Genomic DNA, 22,370 nt, shown 5'->3' with positions numbered 1-22,370 from the left:
GCCCATTTTGAATGCAATAGTTTGATTAACACACCGCTCATTGGATTCTCAGTGAACGGATGATAATTTTGAGCATCAGAATTGCATCATATTGGTTGGCCACCCTCCATGATGGCAGTGGCTCCGTGTAATATTAGAAAGGAACAATCTACAGCTGGTCTGGTGATAATTCTTCAGTTGCATAAGTATTTGTTGATCTAATGTAGAGCCGTTCACAAGGAGATGTCAATATTAAAGCTCCAGGCGCCAGGAGAACTAGAGCTCAACAAGCTCAAAGGTTTACCTTTACAAAACCTACTTGACCCTTGCTAATGCTTGGAACTGCACAAATGTATTCAAGAGGAATCTGTGCATTTATTAAGCTTACGTTTTCCTGCATTAAAGGAGGCTATACGGTCACTGGGTCTAATACTTATGGAGCCGCTATAATGGTAAGCTTTGAGCATTCGAAACGGATCACAAGAGTCTGGATCTGGAGGGAACAATTCCATTTAGAATCCACCTACTGGAGAATCGTGGCAAACAAAGCACACCAAAAGAGCTCTGAATCTTCTCCATATTTAGTGGTACTGTAAGGACACTTACTGACTCATTTCAGGTAGTTGATCGTTTGCGTATTATCATTATTGGATTGTCAGTGTTTGGACACAATTTTGGACACCTTTGTAATCTCAATGTTTTTAGACATCTGATTGGGTTTATCCTTTCCTCATTTGATATCATCCAGTTGGAAAGTCTCTTAATAGGGAGCATAAAGATTTGAAGGACACTGTTTTCAACTATTTAATTTCCGTGTTCTCTCAGCATGAACACTTAAACACAATATCTGTGGTCTATGTGCATTTATTATTTGCAGCTTTACAAAACTTGCTGGCATTCATCTATTATTCATGAAGGTTGCCAGTTTGATTCAACTCCTGCTGTCATGGCAACCTTCATTCTGTAGCTCCCTGAATGTGAACAATCAGCAGTTGTGTTGTTCTATTGTTGAGCTGTTCCCCCCTCACAAGGGGAGTATGGAGATCCCATTAAACTGGAACCTCGTCTTTATCCCTTGAGTCTAACGCTAATGAATTATGCTCAGCCATGGCCTGCAGTCCAGAGATACACTGAATCTTCCGTCCCGCCCTCTCCAAGCGCTGCCAGAACATTCCACCGTCTGGTTTGTTGTACCAGTGTGGGTGTCGGACTGATACACATGACCCTGTAGATAGTGAACCAGGGTCACTAGGTTATTTTTACATTTTAAGCACACAAATTTGGTATTTGTTTCATTTATGAAAAAAACTGATTGTTGCGGAGTATTAAAAACATTTTTACACATTATTCAGTTTTTGTTTATGCATCATTGTTGGGGAAACTATTTTGAAAAAAGCTTCCCAATCTACAAGCTACTCATTACCTACAGTAGTTAAGATACAGTCAAGTTACCCTTTTGAAAATGTAGTTCGCCACACTGCACGTTACTTGGGAGTAAATAACAGCGATGCATTAACTTAAGCAAATAATATCTTTTAAATACTGTAATTGTAAATTGTATCATCTGATATTTATGTAGAGCATCATTTACCATGCACGAAAACAATTAGCATCTCAGTTAGGCGTGAAATTCAAGTATGTGAACACCAACACATCGAGCTACAAAATCTCACGTTTACGTGCACTGAAATAATGGGAACATGCTGGTTGTCTGGTTTACGAAGTCATTTTATTTGTGATAAAAAATTTTCTCTTCTAAACTTGTTTTCTTAAATGTGCACTTCACCCTACATTATGTAGGGTGAATGTGAACCAATCAAGTATGTTTAACAGCAAGGGGATTTGTGCAGGGGATTTGTAGTTCCTAGCATGCTTTTCATGGGACTTGATGCAGAGGGTAACATTTAAATAAGGTGATTTAAAAAAAAAATAATAATAATTTTTTATGCATTTGAGCAAGATGAGAAAATGGCAAGACTTAATAGTGTTTAATGTTGTTATTTATTTTTAATTGTGTCATTTGCTGCCTTCTGCCCGTTTGCGGGATGATGTCATGCCTAAAAAAACCACTGTCGCATAGGTTTTCGTTTAGTGCAAATTAAATCTGCCCTGAAGCAGTTTCCATTCAAAAAATCTTACTGTCATTTTAATTAACAAATAAAAGCAATCTGATGAGGATGAATTGTAATCAAAAGGGAGCAGTTGCTCTTCTGATGGGACTGTAATATTGGACCTGATGTTGCACATATCGCAGGTTGGCACCGGATCCGACCTGAAAGCGTATCGTCATGACCCTGTTCAAACTGGCAACCTGCCGGCAAAAGTAGTGCCGGAAACTTTCTGTATGTGATCCGAGTTAAAGATGGTTAGATTTAAAGTATTTCAATGTTTAAAATCTCGTTTTCTGAAAGTGAACTCTGCATTGTACAAATAGTTCCGATCGTTTAAAGTCTTGCCGAATATTCTGAGAATGTAATTCATCTCTTTTTTTCGTTGGTAATTTTTTTAATACAGAGAATTTTGCTGGCATTTTTGCAAAAGTAAAACTCAACAATAATTGAATAGAATTGGGCTGTAGAATTTATTAAAAAATAAATATAAAAAAAGCACATGCTTTTCACCTAGTATTGTGTATTTATTTTTAATGCACAGAAATGATATGTTTTATGTTTTGTGGGCTAATTCCGTGACTGCCCTCATTATTTTGAATGGTGTGGAAAAGAAACTTTAATAAATAAATGGATGGATACTGTGATTTAAAATTAGTCGCAAACAATGGCCATTCATTTGTTCAATGTGCAGGAGATATTAGTGTTGCACTCCTGAAGTGTCCCGTTTGCAGATCGGCTCTATATGCCGTAAAGATCAATCCATAATCATGTACAATAAATCTGCTTTCAATACTGTCATCATGATTAACACAGGCTAACCATTGGGGTCATGTGACACTACATTTTTCCGTTAATGCCAATTTTATCGACAAAGTGTTTACAAACCATTTTTTGCGACATTTGATGTATCGACATAGTTTATGTGCTTGAGTTAAATGGAAAAATATTATGTCGACATTTGTGAAATTTTAGCGATAATGTGCGTTTCCATCAGATTTATTTTGATGCGCTAAAACTTTTTTCGCCAAAAATCCTTTGATCGAAACGTAGTTATTGTTGGAAAAAAATAGCTTGTTACTCAAACCGCTATTCAGTTATACTACAAAAATTATGAGTAGTTGGACTACACTGTTAGTGCTGTTGCTAGTGAATGTTGTTTGTTTGGGTATCGCACTATTCTGGTCACGTTGTATATTTTGCGCTACTTATTCGCGGTGAGGCAGTGCCAGAATATACCAGATCTCTGTACCCAACCCTAAACATTATAAACTGGAACACATCATTTAAACTGTCAGGCATTAGCAGGGTCTGCAATTTTAAGAAAAATGTACACCAGAATGTATAAACTAATTTCAGGCTAGCTCTGATTTCTGTCAGCCCTTTGCTTTGCAGTGTGCTAAAGTTCACCTCAGATGATTGTTCTACGGCAAGCAGAGAGGATGTTTGCTGAAGAGTGCTGATAGTACAGGACACCAAGCATGTGTTTGTCTACCACTCCCACAAACGCACGCCTGCAGTTATTAAACTCAACCAGCGGGTGAAGTGTGCAGAAGCTTACAGCTGTTCTGTGAACATGCGTCTTGACAGTGATGTTAATAACTAACAGCTGCGGAAACTCATGGAAACATTTTAAGTGAATTAAACCAAATGTTCATTTTTCCTATTAACTCTAATCTTAAAGGGTAGTTTACCCAAAAATTTACCCAAATATAGCACTCTCATTTAACCTTTTCTTCTTGTATCCAACAGACAGCAAAGCGATTGTGGATGGCAATCTGAAGTTGATTCTGGGTATGGTGTGGACCCTCATTCTCCATTACTCCATCTCCATGCCAGTATGGGAGGATGAAGATGATGACGAAGCCAAGAAACAAACGCCCAAGCAGAGACTCCTGGGCTGGATCCAGAACAAAGTGCCTGACCTCCCCATCACCAACTTCAGTCAGGACTGGAGGAATGGCAGGGCGCTGGGAGCTCTGGTGGACAGCTGTGCTCCAGGTGATGGTTTGAATGTTTGAGTTAAACATTAAAGGTTAAAGTGTGTGTTTGAGAAGGTTTTTTTTATGCAAAGGTTTTGTGTTTATTGGACAGCTGGAAGTGTTTGGTCCATTTTTGCATAGAAACAGTGAATTCACCACAAAACACAGCTGTGAAGAAGTCTTACACGGCAGAACTGTCTGAACAAAGTACCGGTTATGTTTACAACATTGGAGTAGCTTTATTGCTGATTCAAAGTGAGGAAGGCCTTTTTAGTGCACATTTAGTGGGCCCTACAACCACTTAGTAATACTAATGACCCAGAACACCATAGCAACAGCCTATCAACCACCCATAACACCATAGCAAACGACCTTACCAACCACTTAGTGGCTGCCTAACAACCTAAGAACAGCTTTAGTAACCCCTTAATACACCATAGCAACCACATTGTTATACCCTTGCAACCACTAGGTATGCTAAGTAATGGCTTCCCAATGACCCCAGACACCATAGCAACCATTTAGCAACCACTAAGAACACCTAGGTAAGTCACTTTGTTGTGTGCCAGCAACTGCTTTGTTGTACCCTAGCAACCACTCATAATTATGCCCTAGCAAACATCCAGAACACCATAACAACTGCCTAGTAACCACCCAAAACACTTTATCAGCTGCCTAGGAACTGGCTAACAACCTCCTAGTTGCTCCCTGAAAACAGTGTAGTTGCGCCCCAGCAACCACAAAGAACAAATCAGTTACCACTTAGTAAGCCCCTAACAACCACTCTGGACCACTTGGGGGAATGCTTTTCAACAACCCAGAACACAATACAACAGCCTAGTGATCACAACCACTTATAACCAGCAACTGCTTAATTATGCCCTAACAACCATCCGGAACACAACCACTCAAAACACTTTATCAGCTGCCAAGCAACTGCCTAACAACCTCTTAATTGCACCCTTGCAACAGCTTAAGTTATGCCCTAGCAACCCATCAGAACACCATAGCAACCACATTGTTATACACTAGCAAATATTTAAAATACATTATTAACCACCAAGTAGCACCTTGGCAACAACTTGTAATTGCTTCACAACAACCCCAAACACCATAGCAACTACCTAGCACTCAAAAAGAACACCTTGGCAAACCACTTACAACCTAGCAATTGCTTTGTTGCACCCTAGCAACCACTCAAAATACCTTTGCCCTACCTAGCAACTGCCCAACAACATATTTGTTTCTCTCCAACCATTTAAAAGGCATTAGCAACCACTTTGTTACACCCTAGCAACTGCTTTGATCCGACTTAGTATCCACTCAGAACACCTCAGCAACTGCCTAGCAATCACTCATAACACTGTATAAACCATTTAGTTACACCCTAGCAACTGATTTATTGCACCTTAGCAACCACTCAGAACACCTCATCTAACATCATCAACTGCCTAGCAACCACACAGGACACTTAGCACTGTCAACCACACAAACTCTCAGAAAGTTGGTGACATGCATCAATTGTCCACTCTAATTATGTCATCCTTATGAATGTATCTTGTTCCATTTGTCATGTTTTTGAAGATATTTATATTAGAGCAGTTCTGAAATGTTATGCCATTTGTGTTTTAAAGGCCTGTGTCCTGACTGGGAGATCTGGGACTCACAGAAGCCAGTAGAAAATGCCACAGAGGCTATGCAGCTCGCTGACGACTGGCTCGGAATTCCACAGGTGAGCCGAGACCTTTGAACCCTCATTACGAGTCACGTGTTGGAAGGTTCCCACTACAGTGAAAGATGTTTATGGTATTTTACTTTCTCCCCATTCATGCTAATAGGCTGATGATAAGAATAAGGATGGGATCTGTATGTTGTAATGATGCTAATGTATTTATAGTTTGCATGCAAATCTGCCAGTAAAGGCTGCATTGTTTGCCTAAGAGGAGGTAGTCAAATTTTCAAAGTTCATACAATACTCACCATATCGCAAACACACAGTATTTCAGGATTTCTATATTTTTTTATGTTAAGTTAGGACAACCATGACCCTTGTCTTATTCATAAATCAGTTTGGAGCTTATGACCTTCGAGAAGTAGATTCAGATTGATGACACTAAGGGTGGGCACACAAGGAGTAATCTTGAATTTAGATTAAATCAAAGTTTATCTAATACTTTTATTACACCAATCTTTAACCTTGTTTAAAAATCATCAGGGTTACCATTTGACCTTGATTTGAAATTTCACAGTAAATCTGAATGAACTTTTAATCCTGTTGATCCAATACTTTAAACTCTTATTTAAATCTCCGTTAGGGATTAACTTCAAAAACGGACCTACAATTAAACATGAATGACCAGGTAAACGAACAGTGGATGTGTCGCCAGTCCTCAGAGACGTTTATCATATTTATGTTTATTATGGTCCGATATGTTGTGCGTTTAAATTTGTTGTGTGTGTGTGGCGGCTCATCTCGGTGGCGGCACGATTACCAAACCATGACTGTTTAAAGTGACCAGTGGTTTCCAAGCTCTAAAAAGGACAGAAAAGCACCATAAAAGCAGTCTGTATGACTTGTGCGCTGAAGTCATTCAACAGCGTAGACAAACCGACAGATATATATAAGTCAATATAGAGGGCAACAGTCTGGTTCTGGAAGTAAACAATAACTTATAAACTTTTAAAGACCGTTTGTTAATCAATAGAATATGCTTCTGTTGAAGCCACCAGTTCACGTTATTTAAATCGTGTCTAATAGTGGAATTCCTGGTGAAGAACTACATTACCCATAATCCTGAAGAGAGATCCACCAATCAGAGAATTGCAGCAAACAAATCACACTAAAAGAGATCTGTAGCATCTTCCCGCTCCCATGAATGATGCAATTAAGTCTCTCCCAACACTCTCACACTACCTACACATTGCATATATCTGAATATTCTTCTGTATACTTTAAAAATACTGGAACCAAAATGGCTGAAAAAGTAGGTGGGCACTATTGCGCTGTTACATGGCACTTGATTGTGATTGGTCAATGGCAGAATACGGCTGTGAAATATTTCTGAGTAATGACCATTCTTGGCAACACTGTAGAACTATTGAGCCAGAATGATCTCAAAAAGAATATATTTGCAAAAAAAGGCAATTTGTGAACCAAAACCTGGCAGGAAAGTCTCAAAATAGCCACACACAGATCCAAAGTGAAAATGGGCCAAATTGGGCCGGTTGCTAGGGAGGGTAGAGTCACACAGGGTAACCTTGTGGTTGTGATTAGGGGGTTCTCGCTCTCAATGGGGCGTGTGGTGAGTTGTGTGTGGATCGTGGAGAGTAGCATGAGCCTCCACATGCTGTGAGTCTCCGTGGTGTCATGCACAATGAGTCATGTGATCAGATGCGCGGATTGACGGTCTCAGAAGCGGACGCATTTGCAAATGCAGATTCAATGATCCATAAATAAATGTAACAACATTCACAATTCTTTTAATGCTAATTAATTCTAGAACTTTATAGATGCGTATTTGTAAAAACAAATTGTATTTGTGTGGGCAATTGGGGAAATATTTGTGCTCTCACTTGTGCATTTCTGAATTGTATTTTGAAAATATATATATTTTTAGATCATTCTGGCTCCATTTATAACTGCCAGCATATTTATATTTGTGACCTCTCCATGGTCTTTAAATTTAATGTAATTTTTGGAACATGACAGACTTCCGTTTCAATGGAAAACACCTTTAACACCTTGTTCCATTCTAGGTAATCGCTCCGGAGGAGATCATTGATCCCAGTGTGGACGAACAGTCCGTTATGACGTATCTGTCACAGTTCCCCAAATCCAAACTGAAGCCTGGAGCCCCGCTCAAACCCAAACTCAACCCCAAGAAGGCTCGTGCCTACGGTCCAGGTGAGAGATGCTTTCGCAGGCTTCAGTGGGAGTTTGTAGGAAGAATTCGGTGAAACTGATCTACTGTAGTATCTGTTTAGTCCTGTTGTTTTTGTTTACATGCAAACAAGAAGATATCATGTGAGTATTCTTGAAGTTCTGTATCTCGTTATCAACAAATCACTCAAATATGTTTCACGGCTCGTTGGAAGTGCCACTCTGGTTTCAGGATTTCGCAATTCTATCGATCCTTGTCAGATTTGATGGTTTTGTCAAAAGCAACTGGGTGTAACGGTCAGAGACCTTCTCACTCACCTGACACAATATCGTTGATGACCGATGTGATGTATTATTATCATAAATGAAAACTAAATGCAAACATTTTTGTTAACTGAAATGAAAGCCAAAACTAAGTGGTAAAACTGAAGCTAAACTAAAATAATTTTTTGTTACTTTTCAAGAAAGAAAATAATGACCACAAATAATTTTGTTTGTGTTTTTAATAGAATCATACCTGTATTATAACATTTGAAACTGCAACAGTTGTAAATGTAACTTTGGTAAATGCGTTGACCACATTTAAATCTCACAGCGTCAGACAAATCTCAAAATCTCAGTTAACATGTGGCAGCCATAAAAGTACTACAATTGTAACTCATTTGATAAATGTCTAATATTTTGGAATGCTTAAACTATGAAAACCAACAATCACAGAGTGAGTTCAACCAATGGACAATGCTACTTTTTTTGGTTTACTCTAAATTAAACCATTAAATATTTAAAATGTTTTATACATAATTTTGTTAATGGAGTTTGGTCGATATTTACACTTAATTTGTGACTGGTTCTTTTAATATCAGGCTTAAAAAAACGTTAAAAGTTTATTAAGTGAGGGGCTTTGAATAAGTTTAAACTTCAACTAAAACTAGTTCAATTAATTATTTGTAGACTGTGTGCAATAATTGTTTTGTAAAGCATTTATTGGGCCTAAAAACAGAAATACAACAAGAATTAAAAATCAGCTATGCATATCGGTTATCGGACACTTTAACACCAAAATTATTCTGTTTTGTATTCAACATTAAAAAATAATATTGGTGACTATCACTCCTGGAGTCGTGAGTTTGAATTCAGGGTGTGCTGAGTGACTCCAGTCAGGTCTCCTAAGCAACCAAATTGGGCCGGTTGCTAGGGAGGGTAGAGTCACATGGGGTAACCTCCTCGTGGTGGTGATTAGTGGTTCTCTCAATGGGGCGTGTGGTGAGTTGTGTGTGGATCGTGGAGAGTAGCATGAGCCTCCACATGCTGGGAGTCTCCGCGGTGTCATACACAACGAGTCACGTGATCAGATGTGCGGATTTACGGTCTCAGAAGCAGAGGCAACTGACACTCGTCCTCCGCCACCCGGATTGAGGTGAGTAACCACACCACCACGAGGACCTGCTAAGTAGTGGGAATTGGGCATTCCAAATTGGGAGAAAAGTGAAAAAAAACAATTTATAATTTGTTAAACTATAAAATCATTAAATTAATAATTAAATTGCTAAATAAATCAATAATATCCATTTGTATTTCATTTTAACACAAGTATCATCTTTGGGCTGCTTTTTAATTTTAACATCGTGTCTTTTATTTTCAGGGTTGCGGTTATCGGCAAGTCATTCTACAACTCTATTTAAATATTCTAATATTTATTAAATGATTTCATTTGCAGTTTCCTTGCCTACAATAGCTTTGAACTTTGTGTTTGCTCATATAAATTAGTGCTGTGAAAATACAAAATTCTCATGCAATGTTGTGTTGTGGATTGATGTATGGTGTGATGTAAATTGGGCTTAACCAGTAAAACTGGTAGCTAATGAGTTTGAGTTATGACTCCCACTCCAGAGGTGACCTGCACAAATGTTCCATGACTGAATTATTAACACTAACGACTGGATGGGTTATGACGGCTGCAGTCTTCAGACTGGGAGATCTTCGCCACTGTTTTCAAACATCCAGGGTGCCGACTCAACAAAGCCGAAAGTCCATGTAATTTACGGTTTAGAATAAAAATGTCACGGTTATGGTTCCATTAAGTGATCGTCTCCTCTCTGAAAGGACTAAATAAAGATACAAACTAATTTGAAAGGTGACACAGTCACCCTTGTTTCCTAAATCATACATGTTCCCTGTGTAGAGCTTTTGTTTTCAGTAGCAAATTGAATTACTGTTTGGAAATAATGTGTGTTTTATGAGTCCGGAGGTTTGCGTGTGGCTTTGTGGGGTTTTTCCAAGTGCATGTGTGATTTGCCTCCACTAAAGGTTGGCACTACCAATTTCCACATGCTTGTGCTTGTTCAGGGTACCTTCAACAATGTTTTAAGAAAATGCAAGTTTGTGTCGGAAAATGTCTTACTAAGTGTTACATTTTTTTAGTGTCAAGTTCTACATAACTGATGGCCAAAACATTGTGAAGTGGGGGTTGAAAAGTCCATGTTCAAAATTTATTAAACCTTGAAATAAACAAATATTTAGTATTTTTTTTTTTTTTAATACAAAATTGAAAAAATAAATAAAATATTTATATACATATAATATTATATAAATTAATTTTAAGTTTAAAACTTAATAAAAATGCCATCATTGCTTTTCAGAGTATTTTCCTTGATGGCAAAGCTACATTTTAGCAGCGCTCTTGCATGAAGCACTTAAACAAGGGGCCCTTAAGTGGCGACCAAAGTCAAGATTTACTGCTAAGAGGTTTTTAAGAGACTGAAGTTGTTTGTTCAGTGCATGAAAAGTGCTTTGCTTGTTAGGTTCTAGTGCTTTTACCCTGAGCTTAGTATTTATTTTATATATACTTGCCCTGTCCATAGCACACATCCTAAAGTTTTAAGCAATAAATACATATTCTTACATCACTCTTTTAAACAGTGGGGATTTTGTCAGTCTAGATGGGATGAATGAACTTTACATTTATATAGTGCTTTTCTGACACTACACATGTAGTTTCTGTACTTTACACAGTGAACGGGACTCTCCTTAACCACGGGCAGTGTGCAGCATCCATCTGGATGATGTGACAGCAGCCATACTGCACCAGTTCACTCACCACACACCAGCTACTGGTGCAGAGGAGAGAGATACAGCCAATTAATGGATGGGGAATATTAAGAATTTTTGTTTTAATGCCCATTGCGTCTATTTAGGGCTAAAATTAAATAATGTATGGAAATCATATCTCATTTGCAGTGTCACTGTGCAAAGTCGAATTTCCATTTTATACGCCATAGAATGTGGTTCTGTTGCGCTTTAATAAGGAATATACAGTGTTTTTCGTTTTCCCTCTGCAAAAAATATATTTTTCTTACTCCGTATTTTTGTCTTGTTTCCAGTTAAAAATATCCATATAAATTAATAAAATATATTTAGAACAAGATACATTTAGATATTAAGTCTTGTTACCAAGAAATCTAGAAAATGTTGTGATGTTTATGCTTCAATATTAATCTATTTGCCAATGGGGAGAAAAACAAATTAAAGTACATCTTACTCATTTTTGTTAGATCTCTCTGAAAACAGGACTTAATATGTTACATTATAAAAGTATCTTCTTTTAAAGCTGTTTAGACATTTTTACAAGAAAACACGACATCAATACTGGGTAAGCAAACCATTTATTACAGTGTGATCAGAGATTTACAATCGCAGCTTCACTTTTCATATCACGTTCCACAAGTTACGTGTGAGTGGTTTCTGCTTGGGAAATCATTGGACTGCACCAAAAGTGGGAATTCTTGCTGGTCTTTAATTTATTTCTCATCTGGTGTCTTTAATCCATTGTGTGTTTGCAGGTATTGAGCCGACGGGTAACCGAGTGATGCGTCCCGCTGTGTTTACGGTGGACACCTTCAGCGCAGGTCAAGGGCAGGTCACGGTCTACGTTGAAGACCCTGAGGGTTGCAGAGAAGAGGTCAAACCCTTGCTGAACGAAAGCAAAAAGACGTACAGCGTGACCTACATCCCTCAGGTCATGGGACCTCACAAGGTCAGGAAAAAATTGCATTCTCTCATCGGAACCTGAAATAGACAGCATCCTAAAGAACATTTCAATGTAATACAGTGGGTACGGAAAGTATTCAGACCCCCTTAAATTTTTCACTCTTTGTTATATTGCAACCATTTGCTAAAATCATTTAAGTTCATTTTGTTTCCTCATTATTGTACACACAGCACCCCATATTGACAGAAAAACACAGAATTGTTGACATTTTTGCACATTTATTAAAAAAGAAAACCTGAAATATCACATGGTCCTAAGTATTCAGACCCTTTGTTCAGTATTTAGTAGAAGCACCCTTTTGATCTAATACAGCCATGAGTCTTTTTGGGAAAGATGCAACCAGTTTTTCACATCTGGATTTGGGTATCCTCTGCCATTCCTCCTTGCAGATCCTCTCCAGTTCTGTCAGGTTGGATGGTAAACGTTGGTGGACAGCCATTTTCAGGTCTCTCCAGAGATGCTCAATTGGGTTTAAGTCAGGGCTCTGGCTGGGCCATTCAAGAACAGTCACGGAGTTGTTGTGAAGCCACTCCTTCGTTATTTTAGCGGTGTGCTTAGGGTCATTGTCTTGTTGGAAGGTGAACCTTCGGCCCAGTCTGAGGTCCAGAGCACTCTGGAGAAGGTTTTCATCCAGGATATCCCTGTACTTGGCGCATTCATCTTTCCCTCGATTGCAACCAGTCGTCCTGTCCCTGCAGCTGAAAAACACCCCCACAGCATGATGCTGCCACCACCATGCTTCACTGTTGAGACTGTATTGGACAGGTGATGAGCAGTGCCTGGTTTTCTCCACACATACCGCTTAGAATTAAGGCCAAAAGTTCTATCTCGGGCTCATCAGACCAGAGAATCTTATTTATCACCATCTTGGAGTCCTTCAGGTGTTTTTTAGCAAACTCCATGCGGGCTTTCATGTGTCTTGCACTGAGGAGAGGCTTCCATCAGGCCACTCTGCCATAAAGCCCCGACTGGTGGATGGCTGCAGTGATGGATGACTTACTACAACTTTCTCCCGACTGCATCTCTGGAGCTCAGCCACAGTGATCTTTGGGTTCGTCTTTACCTCTCTCACCAAGGCTCTTCTCCCCCGATAGCTCAGTTTGGCCGGACGGACAGCTCTAGGAAGGGTTCTGGTCGTCCCAAACGTCTTCCATTTAAGGATTATGGAGGCCTCTGTGCTCTTATGAACCTTAAGGGCAGCAGAAATGTTTTTGTAACCTTGGCCAGATCTGTGCCTTGCCACAATTCTGTCAGAGCTCTTCAGGCAGTTCCTTTGACCTCATGATTCTCATTTGCTCTGACATGCACTGTGAGCTGTAAGGTCTTATATAGACAGGTGTGTGGCTTTCCTAATCAAGTCCAATCAGTATAATCAAACACAGCTGGACTCAATTGAAGGTGTAGAACCATCTCAAGGATGATCAGAAGAAATGGACAGCACCTGAGTTAAATATATGAGTGTCACAGCAAAGGGTCTGAATACTTAGGACCATGTGATATTTCAGTTTTTCTTTTTTAATAAATGTGCAAAAATGTAAACAATTCTGTGTTTTTCTGTCAATATGGGGTGCTGTGTGTACAATAATGAGGAAACAAAATGAACTTAAATGATTTTAGCAAATGGTTGCAATATAACAAAGAGTGAAAAATGTAAGGGGGTCTGAATACTTTCCGTACCCACTGTAGTCATGTAGGGGGGGTCAGTGTAAATTCGATAGGTGTATTATGTGTAAACACAGTACTGTGGATTTTCCAGGATTCATTCTGTGAAATATAGGGTCAGTGTGTTTTGCATGCATTTTTCAGGTGACCGTACTTTTTGCTGGACAACAAATTCCAAAGAGTCCATTTGAAGTGGAGGTGGACAAAGCGCAGGGAGATCCCACTAAAGTCACGGCTAAAGGACCCGGACTGGAACCACTGGGCAACATTGCCAACAAACCCACCTATTTTGACATCTACACAGCAGGTGTGAACCAATTAGAACAGCCTCAAAGTGAGACTGATTACAATAAAAATGGTTTGAAATCCAACGTTTCTGATGTTTTTTTGTCCAAACCCTGCGTAAATTCACAACACGTTATCAATATGTTACTATGTTTGGAAAACTCTATTTGAGCTTTTCTAAGAGTAGAAAAAAGTGGCACACTTCCCCAAAGTCTTGAAGGCCCCAATGTCTCAAAGGCCTTTGAAGTTTACTGTAGGTCATCATCTTTTGTTGGTCCTGGAAAATCATTCTTGTTAAACATATTCCTAACCCTAAATGCCCCTTAAATCAGAAGGTATGATGGGTTCATTAGAATATTGTTAAAGCACTTTTCCTAAACCTGAACCCTTAACAGAACCAAAATCTGACTGGATCATAGGAATGTTGATTCAGGACCTCGTTTTACTTTGAAAAAATTATGGTCCCTGTCATGAAGGTCCCAAAGTCTTGAAGGGCCATCAAGACTTTGGGACCTTCATGACAGGGACCATCATTTTTCCAAGTAGGATGAGGTCCTGAATCAACATTCCTATGAACCAATCAAATTGTTTACTGTCAAAGTGTTGACGGCCCTCAAAGTCTAGACCAGGGGTGTCAAACTCAGTTCCTGGAGGATCGCAGCCCTGAAGAGTTTAGTTCCAGCCCTGCTCCAAAATACCTCCTTGTAATCTTCAAGCACTCCTGAAGACATTGATCAGCTGCTTCAGGTGTGTTTAATTAGGGTTGGAACTAAACTCTGCTGGACTGTGGCCCTCCAGGAACCGGGTGTGACACCCCTGGTCTAGACTGTCCCGAAGTCTCAAATGTCTTTTGAAGGAATAGTTGATCCAAAAATGTCAATTCTTCATTTACTCCACCTTTTTCTGTCTTAAACTCTTTATGACTTTCTATTAAAGATATTTTATGGATATAATAATATATCCACTACAATCAAAGGCAGCATAAAGGTAATCTCTGTCCATATAAACTGTCTGTTCATGCGCTGTACAGGTGATCTTCGGATGCATCAAGCACAAGGAAGTGTATTTGAGCTTCAAATTATAATCGTGCCTAGGAGACTGCAGATGGCAAGATTTATAGTGAAAAAAATAAGTTTGTTTTGGTCCGTTCTCACCTAAAACCGCTTCAGAAGACATAATCCCCAAAATGTAATCTGTTCATAGGAATGTTGTTCCAAGAACATCAAGGCAAAATGATGTCCCCAATATTACTTCTTATTGTCCCAAAAGTGTTTAGAAGACCCCAAGTCTTGAACTTTGTTCCCTCTTCATTAAACAGGAGCCGGAGTGGGTGACGTGGCCGCTGTGATAAAAGACCCTCAGAGTAAGAACAACACTGTGGAGGTCATCATGGAAGACAAGGGGGAAAATCTATACCGCTGTGCCTACAAACCCATGCAGGCTGGTCCCCACAACATCAACATAACATTTGGAGGAATCGCCATCCCCAAGAGCCCTTTCACCATCAACGTTGGCCCAGGTACCTTAAATACAGAACGCTCTCATTGAGTGTCCTCTTTCTATGCTTGCAATTGGTTGAATGTGTAGTTGGAAGCAGTAAATGGGACCCTTTATCAAGACTTTTCTTTTCTCTTGATTAATTGTCAAGTCAGAATCGACAGCAGCTCAGATGTGTGGATTGCCTCATTCAGTTGGATATTATTGCTCTGTGGACTATAATAGAGAGATTTCAGTAATTGTATGTAGTTTTACTTGCTATAAAAGCCGTGTAAGTGAAGCCGCACTTTGTCAGCGTGCTCGTTTGTGGCGTGTGTGCTGCTGCCAGCTTATTTAAATCTGGTTGTGGTGCTGTTAAGGTCAGGGTTCATTTCCACCCCATGTTTTAGTTTTTAGTCTATTTTCTAACACTGTTAAATATGGCGTTTGTGTTCAGTGCATGTGAACGGCGCAAAGCTCAATAGACATTCTAACACTGAAAAATTGGGGTTTTATATACGGTATGCATTTTATTGCGTTGCTTTTGTGTTTTATTATGAAAGGTATAGGTATGGAAATTATTAAGGAATTTTACAATTCTGATTCAATTCAAAAGATTCATTTATTTGTGAACAGGACTACTGTACACTGGTCATATTGGAAGGTTTTTTTTTTTTTTTTACATGTGCTACCAGCGTGGACAACACAATAGACTGATTACTAATTAATATTGCTGTCAATCAATTGACAATGCAAGCGCTTGCTACTCTGCTACAACATCATTTCTTTAGCCATGATGCATTTAACAGTGGTGCAGGAAACATGTTAATGCGGTGTTGCATCCAGTTCTGCAGATGAATGCCGGCAATCAAGAACCGTTAATAGAACCAAATCATTTTAATAGATTATTTGTTTTCATTCTTTATTTTTTTTCTCTGATCCCAACCTTAGAAAAGAAGCTTTTGGTTTTTCCATTGAATCCTTACCACCTGACACAACTCTTGACTATTCTGTGTGTGTGTGCGTTGAGTAGTGTTCCTGCACAATTGCTGTATGTGTGCGTCACTGAACATGTTGTACCGCTGAACAGATTAAAAAAAAAAAAAAGCTTAAACACCAAATTCCTTGTCCATGAAGCAGCTTTTTCCAACCAGGTAGCATGCAACAATTGTGTTGTAACAGAAATTGACTTTAATTGATTTTCCTGTGTAGTTACTTTATCATGCTGGTGATTTAACAGGCTTGTTTTAACAATTTTATAAATTGTTACTGTTCAAATTTAAATGGTGAATGTACTGTTGAATCTTCTAAGCTGGATTACATCATATCTCCCAGTGCTTTAAAACTAACAACATGTTTTGCATGTGCACATGGTCCCCTGCTGAAATCATCCACATTTCTAATTAAATGCATTTGAGGAGCACAAAATAAATGTCCCTTCTCTCAACTGAAATGGTCAGGATAGGGGCAAGAATTGTTGTCACATGTGTTTTGAAATATGTACATTTGTACAATGTATTAATTACAAAATGTGTCGGACAACTTTTAGATTTTTGCTTTTCATTGTTTTGTTTCACGATTGTGTTACAGCATAAATTCCGTAATAAGGTTTCATTGTCACAACTTGCCCCATTACATGTAGATCGGGTATATGCACATTTTTTCCAGGTAACATGATTTAATATATATTTATTTTTTTTATTAAAAAAAAAAATATTAAAGTCTACTAAATAAATCTACTGGAGTAAAAGTGTAACACCGGCCCCGGTCTCCTTATGTATATTTATTCTTTCCACTAAAATTCACAGCTTGTGGTTTGGAAGGTCAGTAGCTTTAGTGCTCCCATCGGATTAGTATTTATCACCGTTGCTGTTCATTTTTGATTTTTAAAGTACATTTGTTGGGCAGATTAGATGAGCGCGACCTCAGAAACCAAAACACACAAACTGCTGAACGGGAAAATCAACCACATGTGCCGTAAAACCAAAATGAGACCCAGAGGAAAAGGGCTTATGCTTTTTAACAGTTTTACAGAACAATGTAGTTGTATTTCAAGACATTTCACTATCAAAGAGCTTCATAAATCCATAACATCCTTTTTAAATAAAGATATTTCCTCCAAATGGTATTGAAATACATTGAGTCGTGGTGCTCATTCGGGAGACACGAGTTCGAATCTGGCTTGCAGTATTTTCCAATCCTATAGAACACAACTGTACTATTAATACTTTTGGTAAAAAGGCCAAAATGCCTTTTCAACTTCTTTGGAAGAAACATTTTGTTCCACTTTTTCTGTTCATTCAAACAAATGATTATTTCAAATTCCACTTGCGGGTATTTTTAGAGTTTAGTGTGTGATGTCATCATACGGGAGGTTATATTTGTGTCTCAGAAGGTTTATTTGATGGATAGTCATTCTGTTATGCTGCAGGTGAATGAAGCTCTGTGTGCTGAATGGCACTGGGCCGCACGACTCCACCACATCTGAGTCTAATGAGAGAGCGGGACGCCGTGGAGTCCCTCTCTCCGTCAGTGATGTGGGTTTTGGCTCACTCTCGTGGATATAATTCTGCTGTTCGGTAAATGTCGGAGGACTCGGTCCAATGATAGTATGGCATTAATAGAGTGTTTAATTGATGGTGTGGTGTTACGCAGCGGTATTGTTTTCTGGGTGCTTGTAAGATGCATATCAATGCTGGGTTACCTTGTTGAGATCACATGACCAGCGGAATATAATTATCTTAATAATCCCCTGTAACTGGACACTTTCACTCTTAGAAAAAGTTAGTCCTGTCTGACTGCGAATAGCACATTTTTACAGTGACATTGGTAACTGAACAGTTTTGGGTGATGCTGCAACATAAACACAAATATCGCTGAGTCCACTTTCTAATTCATTTTAATTTATGCATATTATTTGCATTAATTGTCAATAAATCAATGGCCAGTCATCAATCATTTGTGTATGTGTGTGTTTCAGCATCTGTGCCAGGTGCGTGCCGCGCCACAGGACGAGGTTTGCAGCCCAGAGGCGTGAGAGTACGACAGGTGGCCGATTTTAAAGTCGACACTCGTAACGCAGGAAGTGGTGATCTAAAGGTCACAGTCAAGGGACCCAGTAAGTAACTTAAAACCATAAAATTGGTTCAACTTCACACAAACTTATTCTCTCAAAATTTACAAAACCATAAAACATAAATTTTCCACTTTTTGAAACTTTGAGAAACTTTCCAGATGTCTCTACTTTTGAGACTCTCTTCACTGTAATTCTGGACAGACTTTTCCTTAAAAGAAGTGCTGTGATGGTACTTCAATTATACAATGAGAAATTAAATTACAAAACGGTTTCTCTTGAAACTTTTCTCACTTGCAGAAGGCCTGGAGGAGCCCGTAAAACAGAAAGACGTATTAGATGGTGTGTATTCTTATGAGTACTATCCACACACACCTGGCAAGTACACAGTCACCATCACCTGGGGCGGGCCGCACATCCCCAAGAGGTGAGTTTCCTCATCCAATCACATCTCTCAGAATATTCCAAACTCTGTAAAACGTGATCAACAGTTGTGCAAATCAGGTTGGTTAGTTGGTTTTAGTCATTCTTAAATCATTTTTATTTTGTTTGAATATTAAGCAGAGATGCAGAGATAGGAATTATTTTTTCAATACAGAACGAACGGGTCAATACAGATACCGATATTTTGCCACTTACCTTATTTTGTCATCAGATCGCTGTTTTGCTGTTTTTAAATTATGCTTTAAAAATGTTTTTTTATTATTGTTCTAACAATAAATAATTCCCATTTAAACATGAATTAGATTAGTTGAACACATGACATGCCAACATTTTTAAGCGAGCCAGACACAATGCTGTAAAAAAAAATAATATTAAAAAGACCGTAAATATTATAGCATGATGATTCATGTGAAAAAAAGGCTATTTGTACTTATAACCTTTTTTGTTTTTGCAGTTCAAAAAACATTTTATATGTATATACTGAATGAGATTACAAATTCATATTATGCTTATGATGGGCAATTCCACAGAAATGTCAACCACGTCATGGAAAATTTAAAAAGGTAAAACCAAAAGAACAAAATGCCCTTTTATACTCTGTCACATTGTATTGGATAATGGATATTGCCGTCCAGACCGCTAGAGGGCGCCGCTTGCTCACACAGCACTGACTGAAGCACTGAAATACATGCTATATTTTAAAACGCAGCCTATTAAAGTGTAATTATCATGCCAGGCCATATTGCGATTTTAATCTTAATCAATCGTGCAGCCTTAATGAATACCATACCAATGCCTCAGAAGTCAAAGTGTGTCACAGCGGTTTGGATGATTTTCCCTCATCATATATTTGTAAGTGCCACATTCACAACTGTCACGTCTGGAACGCCAGTTTGTCCTTATTAATGTGAGAACGAGAGAATACAAATGTAATATTACATGTTCTTAGGAGCCAACCCTTCTACATTTCATTATTTCTGGATTGTGCATTTGAATTCACTGTTTTAATAAAGTGTGATGATAATAAATAAACCGGATTTTCATATTAGCGTTTTCATGCTTATAACAGATATGCAGATGTTTTTAATTTGGTCAATAATAGCCTGATAAAATAAGCAGACGATACATATGCATTCCTGATATTATGTTTTTGTTTCATTTTTATTGTGTTTCAGTATTCATTTGAGGCCGCATCCATACCAATATGTTTTCATTGAATGTTTCGAAAACACTCCTTTACCGCATTCATTGAAAACTCTGATATCAGGAAACGAACATGGATTAGTTAGATCTTGAAATCTTGTTCATTTTTTTTCATAGGTACATTGGGTTTTAACAATGAGTATAAACCTTTAAGACAGATGTACCATGAGCTTAAAGGTTGTTAATTGATGGTATATGCTTCTGTTTGCCATCAGTCTGCGTTATTTCAACTTAATTGAAATAAATGATTTAATAGTGGACTTCCTGGTGAGAATGATCCACCAGTCGGAGAATTGCGGCGAACAAAGCACGACAAAAGAGCTCTGCAGCGACCGGCCACTCCCATGAACGACGCAATCGAGACCCTGTCCCAACACTCTCAAACTACTTATTTATTTGTATATTTATGAACATTTTGCAATAAACTTAATGTGTTGATTCTATAGTTATATTCAACAACTTTAAATCACATTTTTATTATATTTTTCCAGCATTTTTACACAGTCCTGTACCTTTTGTCCTTTTGTCCAATTTCCAAGTTTTTGTCTTTGCTAAAGTTTTTAACAATAATAGACTTGGTCAGAACAAATTTGTTCTAGTTCTACCAATAATGGTGTAGAGAAACAAATCTTCTCTTGATCACCTCCAGATGTTTTTTCTTTTTCCATCAGCGTTCAGTATTTTGGATTTCAGGGCTGACAGCAGGATACATTTGATCAGGATTGATTTGGTATAAAGACTTGAATATAAACAGACCAGACGTGCAAATTTACAGATTGTGTTGATGCAAACAGTGTTGAATAGCTTGAGTTGATTGTATTTCATTCGTTTGCTACCATTAAGAACCATGTCCAGAATTTAGCTGATTAGAAAAGCTTGATTTAACTTCAAGTATGAAACGGTATGTAGGTCGTATCCATTGCCAAGCAGACTCGTTAGTGTGCAACCCTTGGCTCTGGATGTCAAAAGTGTGGTGGCTTTGAAAGACAAAATGGAAAGCAGCATGACATCATGTGCTCGTGTGAGAGCGCCAGTGCCACTCGGGACCACCAGGAAACAGACGTAGCGTGCGTTAATCCTTGTACACATTCAATCAAATTCACAAGCGACCTGATGGATGTGAACCTTGTAGGATAAACATCTTATTTAATGAACCGCAGAACAGAAACAACTGCTGTGTTTTCGGTTTGATTTGTTTTCTCGTAGTGTGTGGATGTGCAGTCATGCAGAAATGTGCCCGTTTTTTTACGATGCAACTGTGGCAGTGGGAATTAAAAAGGGGTACTGACCCAAAAATTTGAATTCTGTCTTAATTTATGAACCTCGTGTAATTTCAAACCTGTAGGAGTTGCGTTCTTCAGTGGAACAGGAATGGATATGTTGGGCAGAATGTTGCCACTGCTCTTTTCCATACAATGGAAGTGAATGGGGACTAAAGGCTAGCAAGCTCCAGAAATGACACAAAGTACTATACAAGTACCATAAGTGGAGTGCATATGGCTACCGTACTATATGCGCTATATTCCAAGTCTTCTGAAGTCATGCGATAGCTTTGTGTGGAACAGACAGTAATGCAAGGCATGATTTACTAAAAATCCTGCCCTCAGTTGTTGCTATTAAATAGCATTTGTATGATTTTTTAATTTTGCACATTTTCAAAATTTGTGCATCATGAGAGGTTGCAAGACATGCAAACACAAATGAGATTTGAGAGTAAGAAGATTATCAGTTAATAATGATTTAAATTTAGAGTTGCTCCTCACACAAAACTTTTGAATGGATATTCTGAGCTTGACCGCCTCTGTTTATCTTTCACTTTCATTGTATGGAAAAGAGCAGCACGGACATTCTGCTTTTGTGTTTCATGGTTGAAGGAAAATAATACAGTAATAAAATGGTACGAGGGAGAATAAATAATGACAGAATTTTCATTATTCCTTTGAACTAAACATTTTTGTGCATTTCTTAACTTTTATAGGATGCCGTGGTGTGCGGCCTTAGGCTGCATGCTGGTATTTATGTGCATACACTTTTTGGTCATCACATGCATGGAGTATCGGCCAATCAGATAGCGGCTCTGTATAAGACGAAATGCCTTAATGAAAGAGACAAGCCCGAGTTAAAACAATCGCCCTCCTGTTCACCTGGAAAACAGCCCTGCATACACACACGGGGGGAAACTGAGCCGTGACCCCTATTAAAATCAAATATTCGCCCTCTGTGGTTACTC

The 22,370-nt window shown here is 38.5% G+C and overlaps 1 protein-coding gene across 2 annotated transcripts in view; it reads left to right on the top strand.

The window, feature by feature from the left end:
• The window catches only part of LOC127632516 (filamin-B-like), a 98,592-nt gene that overhangs the window by 33,731 nt on the left and 42,491 nt on the right, over window positions 1–22,370 (top strand). For both annotated transcript variants that reach the window (XM_052111133.1, XM_052111132.1), the window contains exons 2-9: window positions 3,840–4,088; window positions 5,704–5,801; window positions 7,826–7,973; window positions 11,789–11,982; window positions 13,804–13,966; window positions 15,263–15,463; window positions 18,401–18,538; window positions 18,794–18,920. In XM_052111133.1, the coding sequence (XP_051967093.1) occupies window positions 3,840–4,088; window positions 5,704–5,801; window positions 7,826–7,973; window positions 11,789–11,982; window positions 13,804–13,966; window positions 15,263–15,463; window positions 18,401–18,538; window positions 18,794–18,920 (1,318 nt within the window). The remainder of the gene's footprint in view (window positions 1–3,839; window positions 4,089–5,703; window positions 5,802–7,825; window positions 7,974–11,788; window positions 11,983–13,803; window positions 13,967–15,262; window positions 15,464–18,400; window positions 18,539–18,793; window positions 18,921–22,370) is intronic.

Source organism: Xyrauchen texanus, chromosome 39 (genome assembly GCF_025860055.1).
Source record: "Xyrauchen texanus isolate HMW12.3.18 chromosome 39, RBS_HiC_50CHRs, whole genome shotgun sequence".
NCBI classification, from domain to species: Eukaryota; Metazoa; Chordata; class Actinopteri; order Cypriniformes; family Catostomidae; genus Xyrauchen; species Xyrauchen texanus.
Note: the sequence above shows the minus strand (reverse complement) of the source record. Positions and strands in the feature narration are given on the sequence as shown.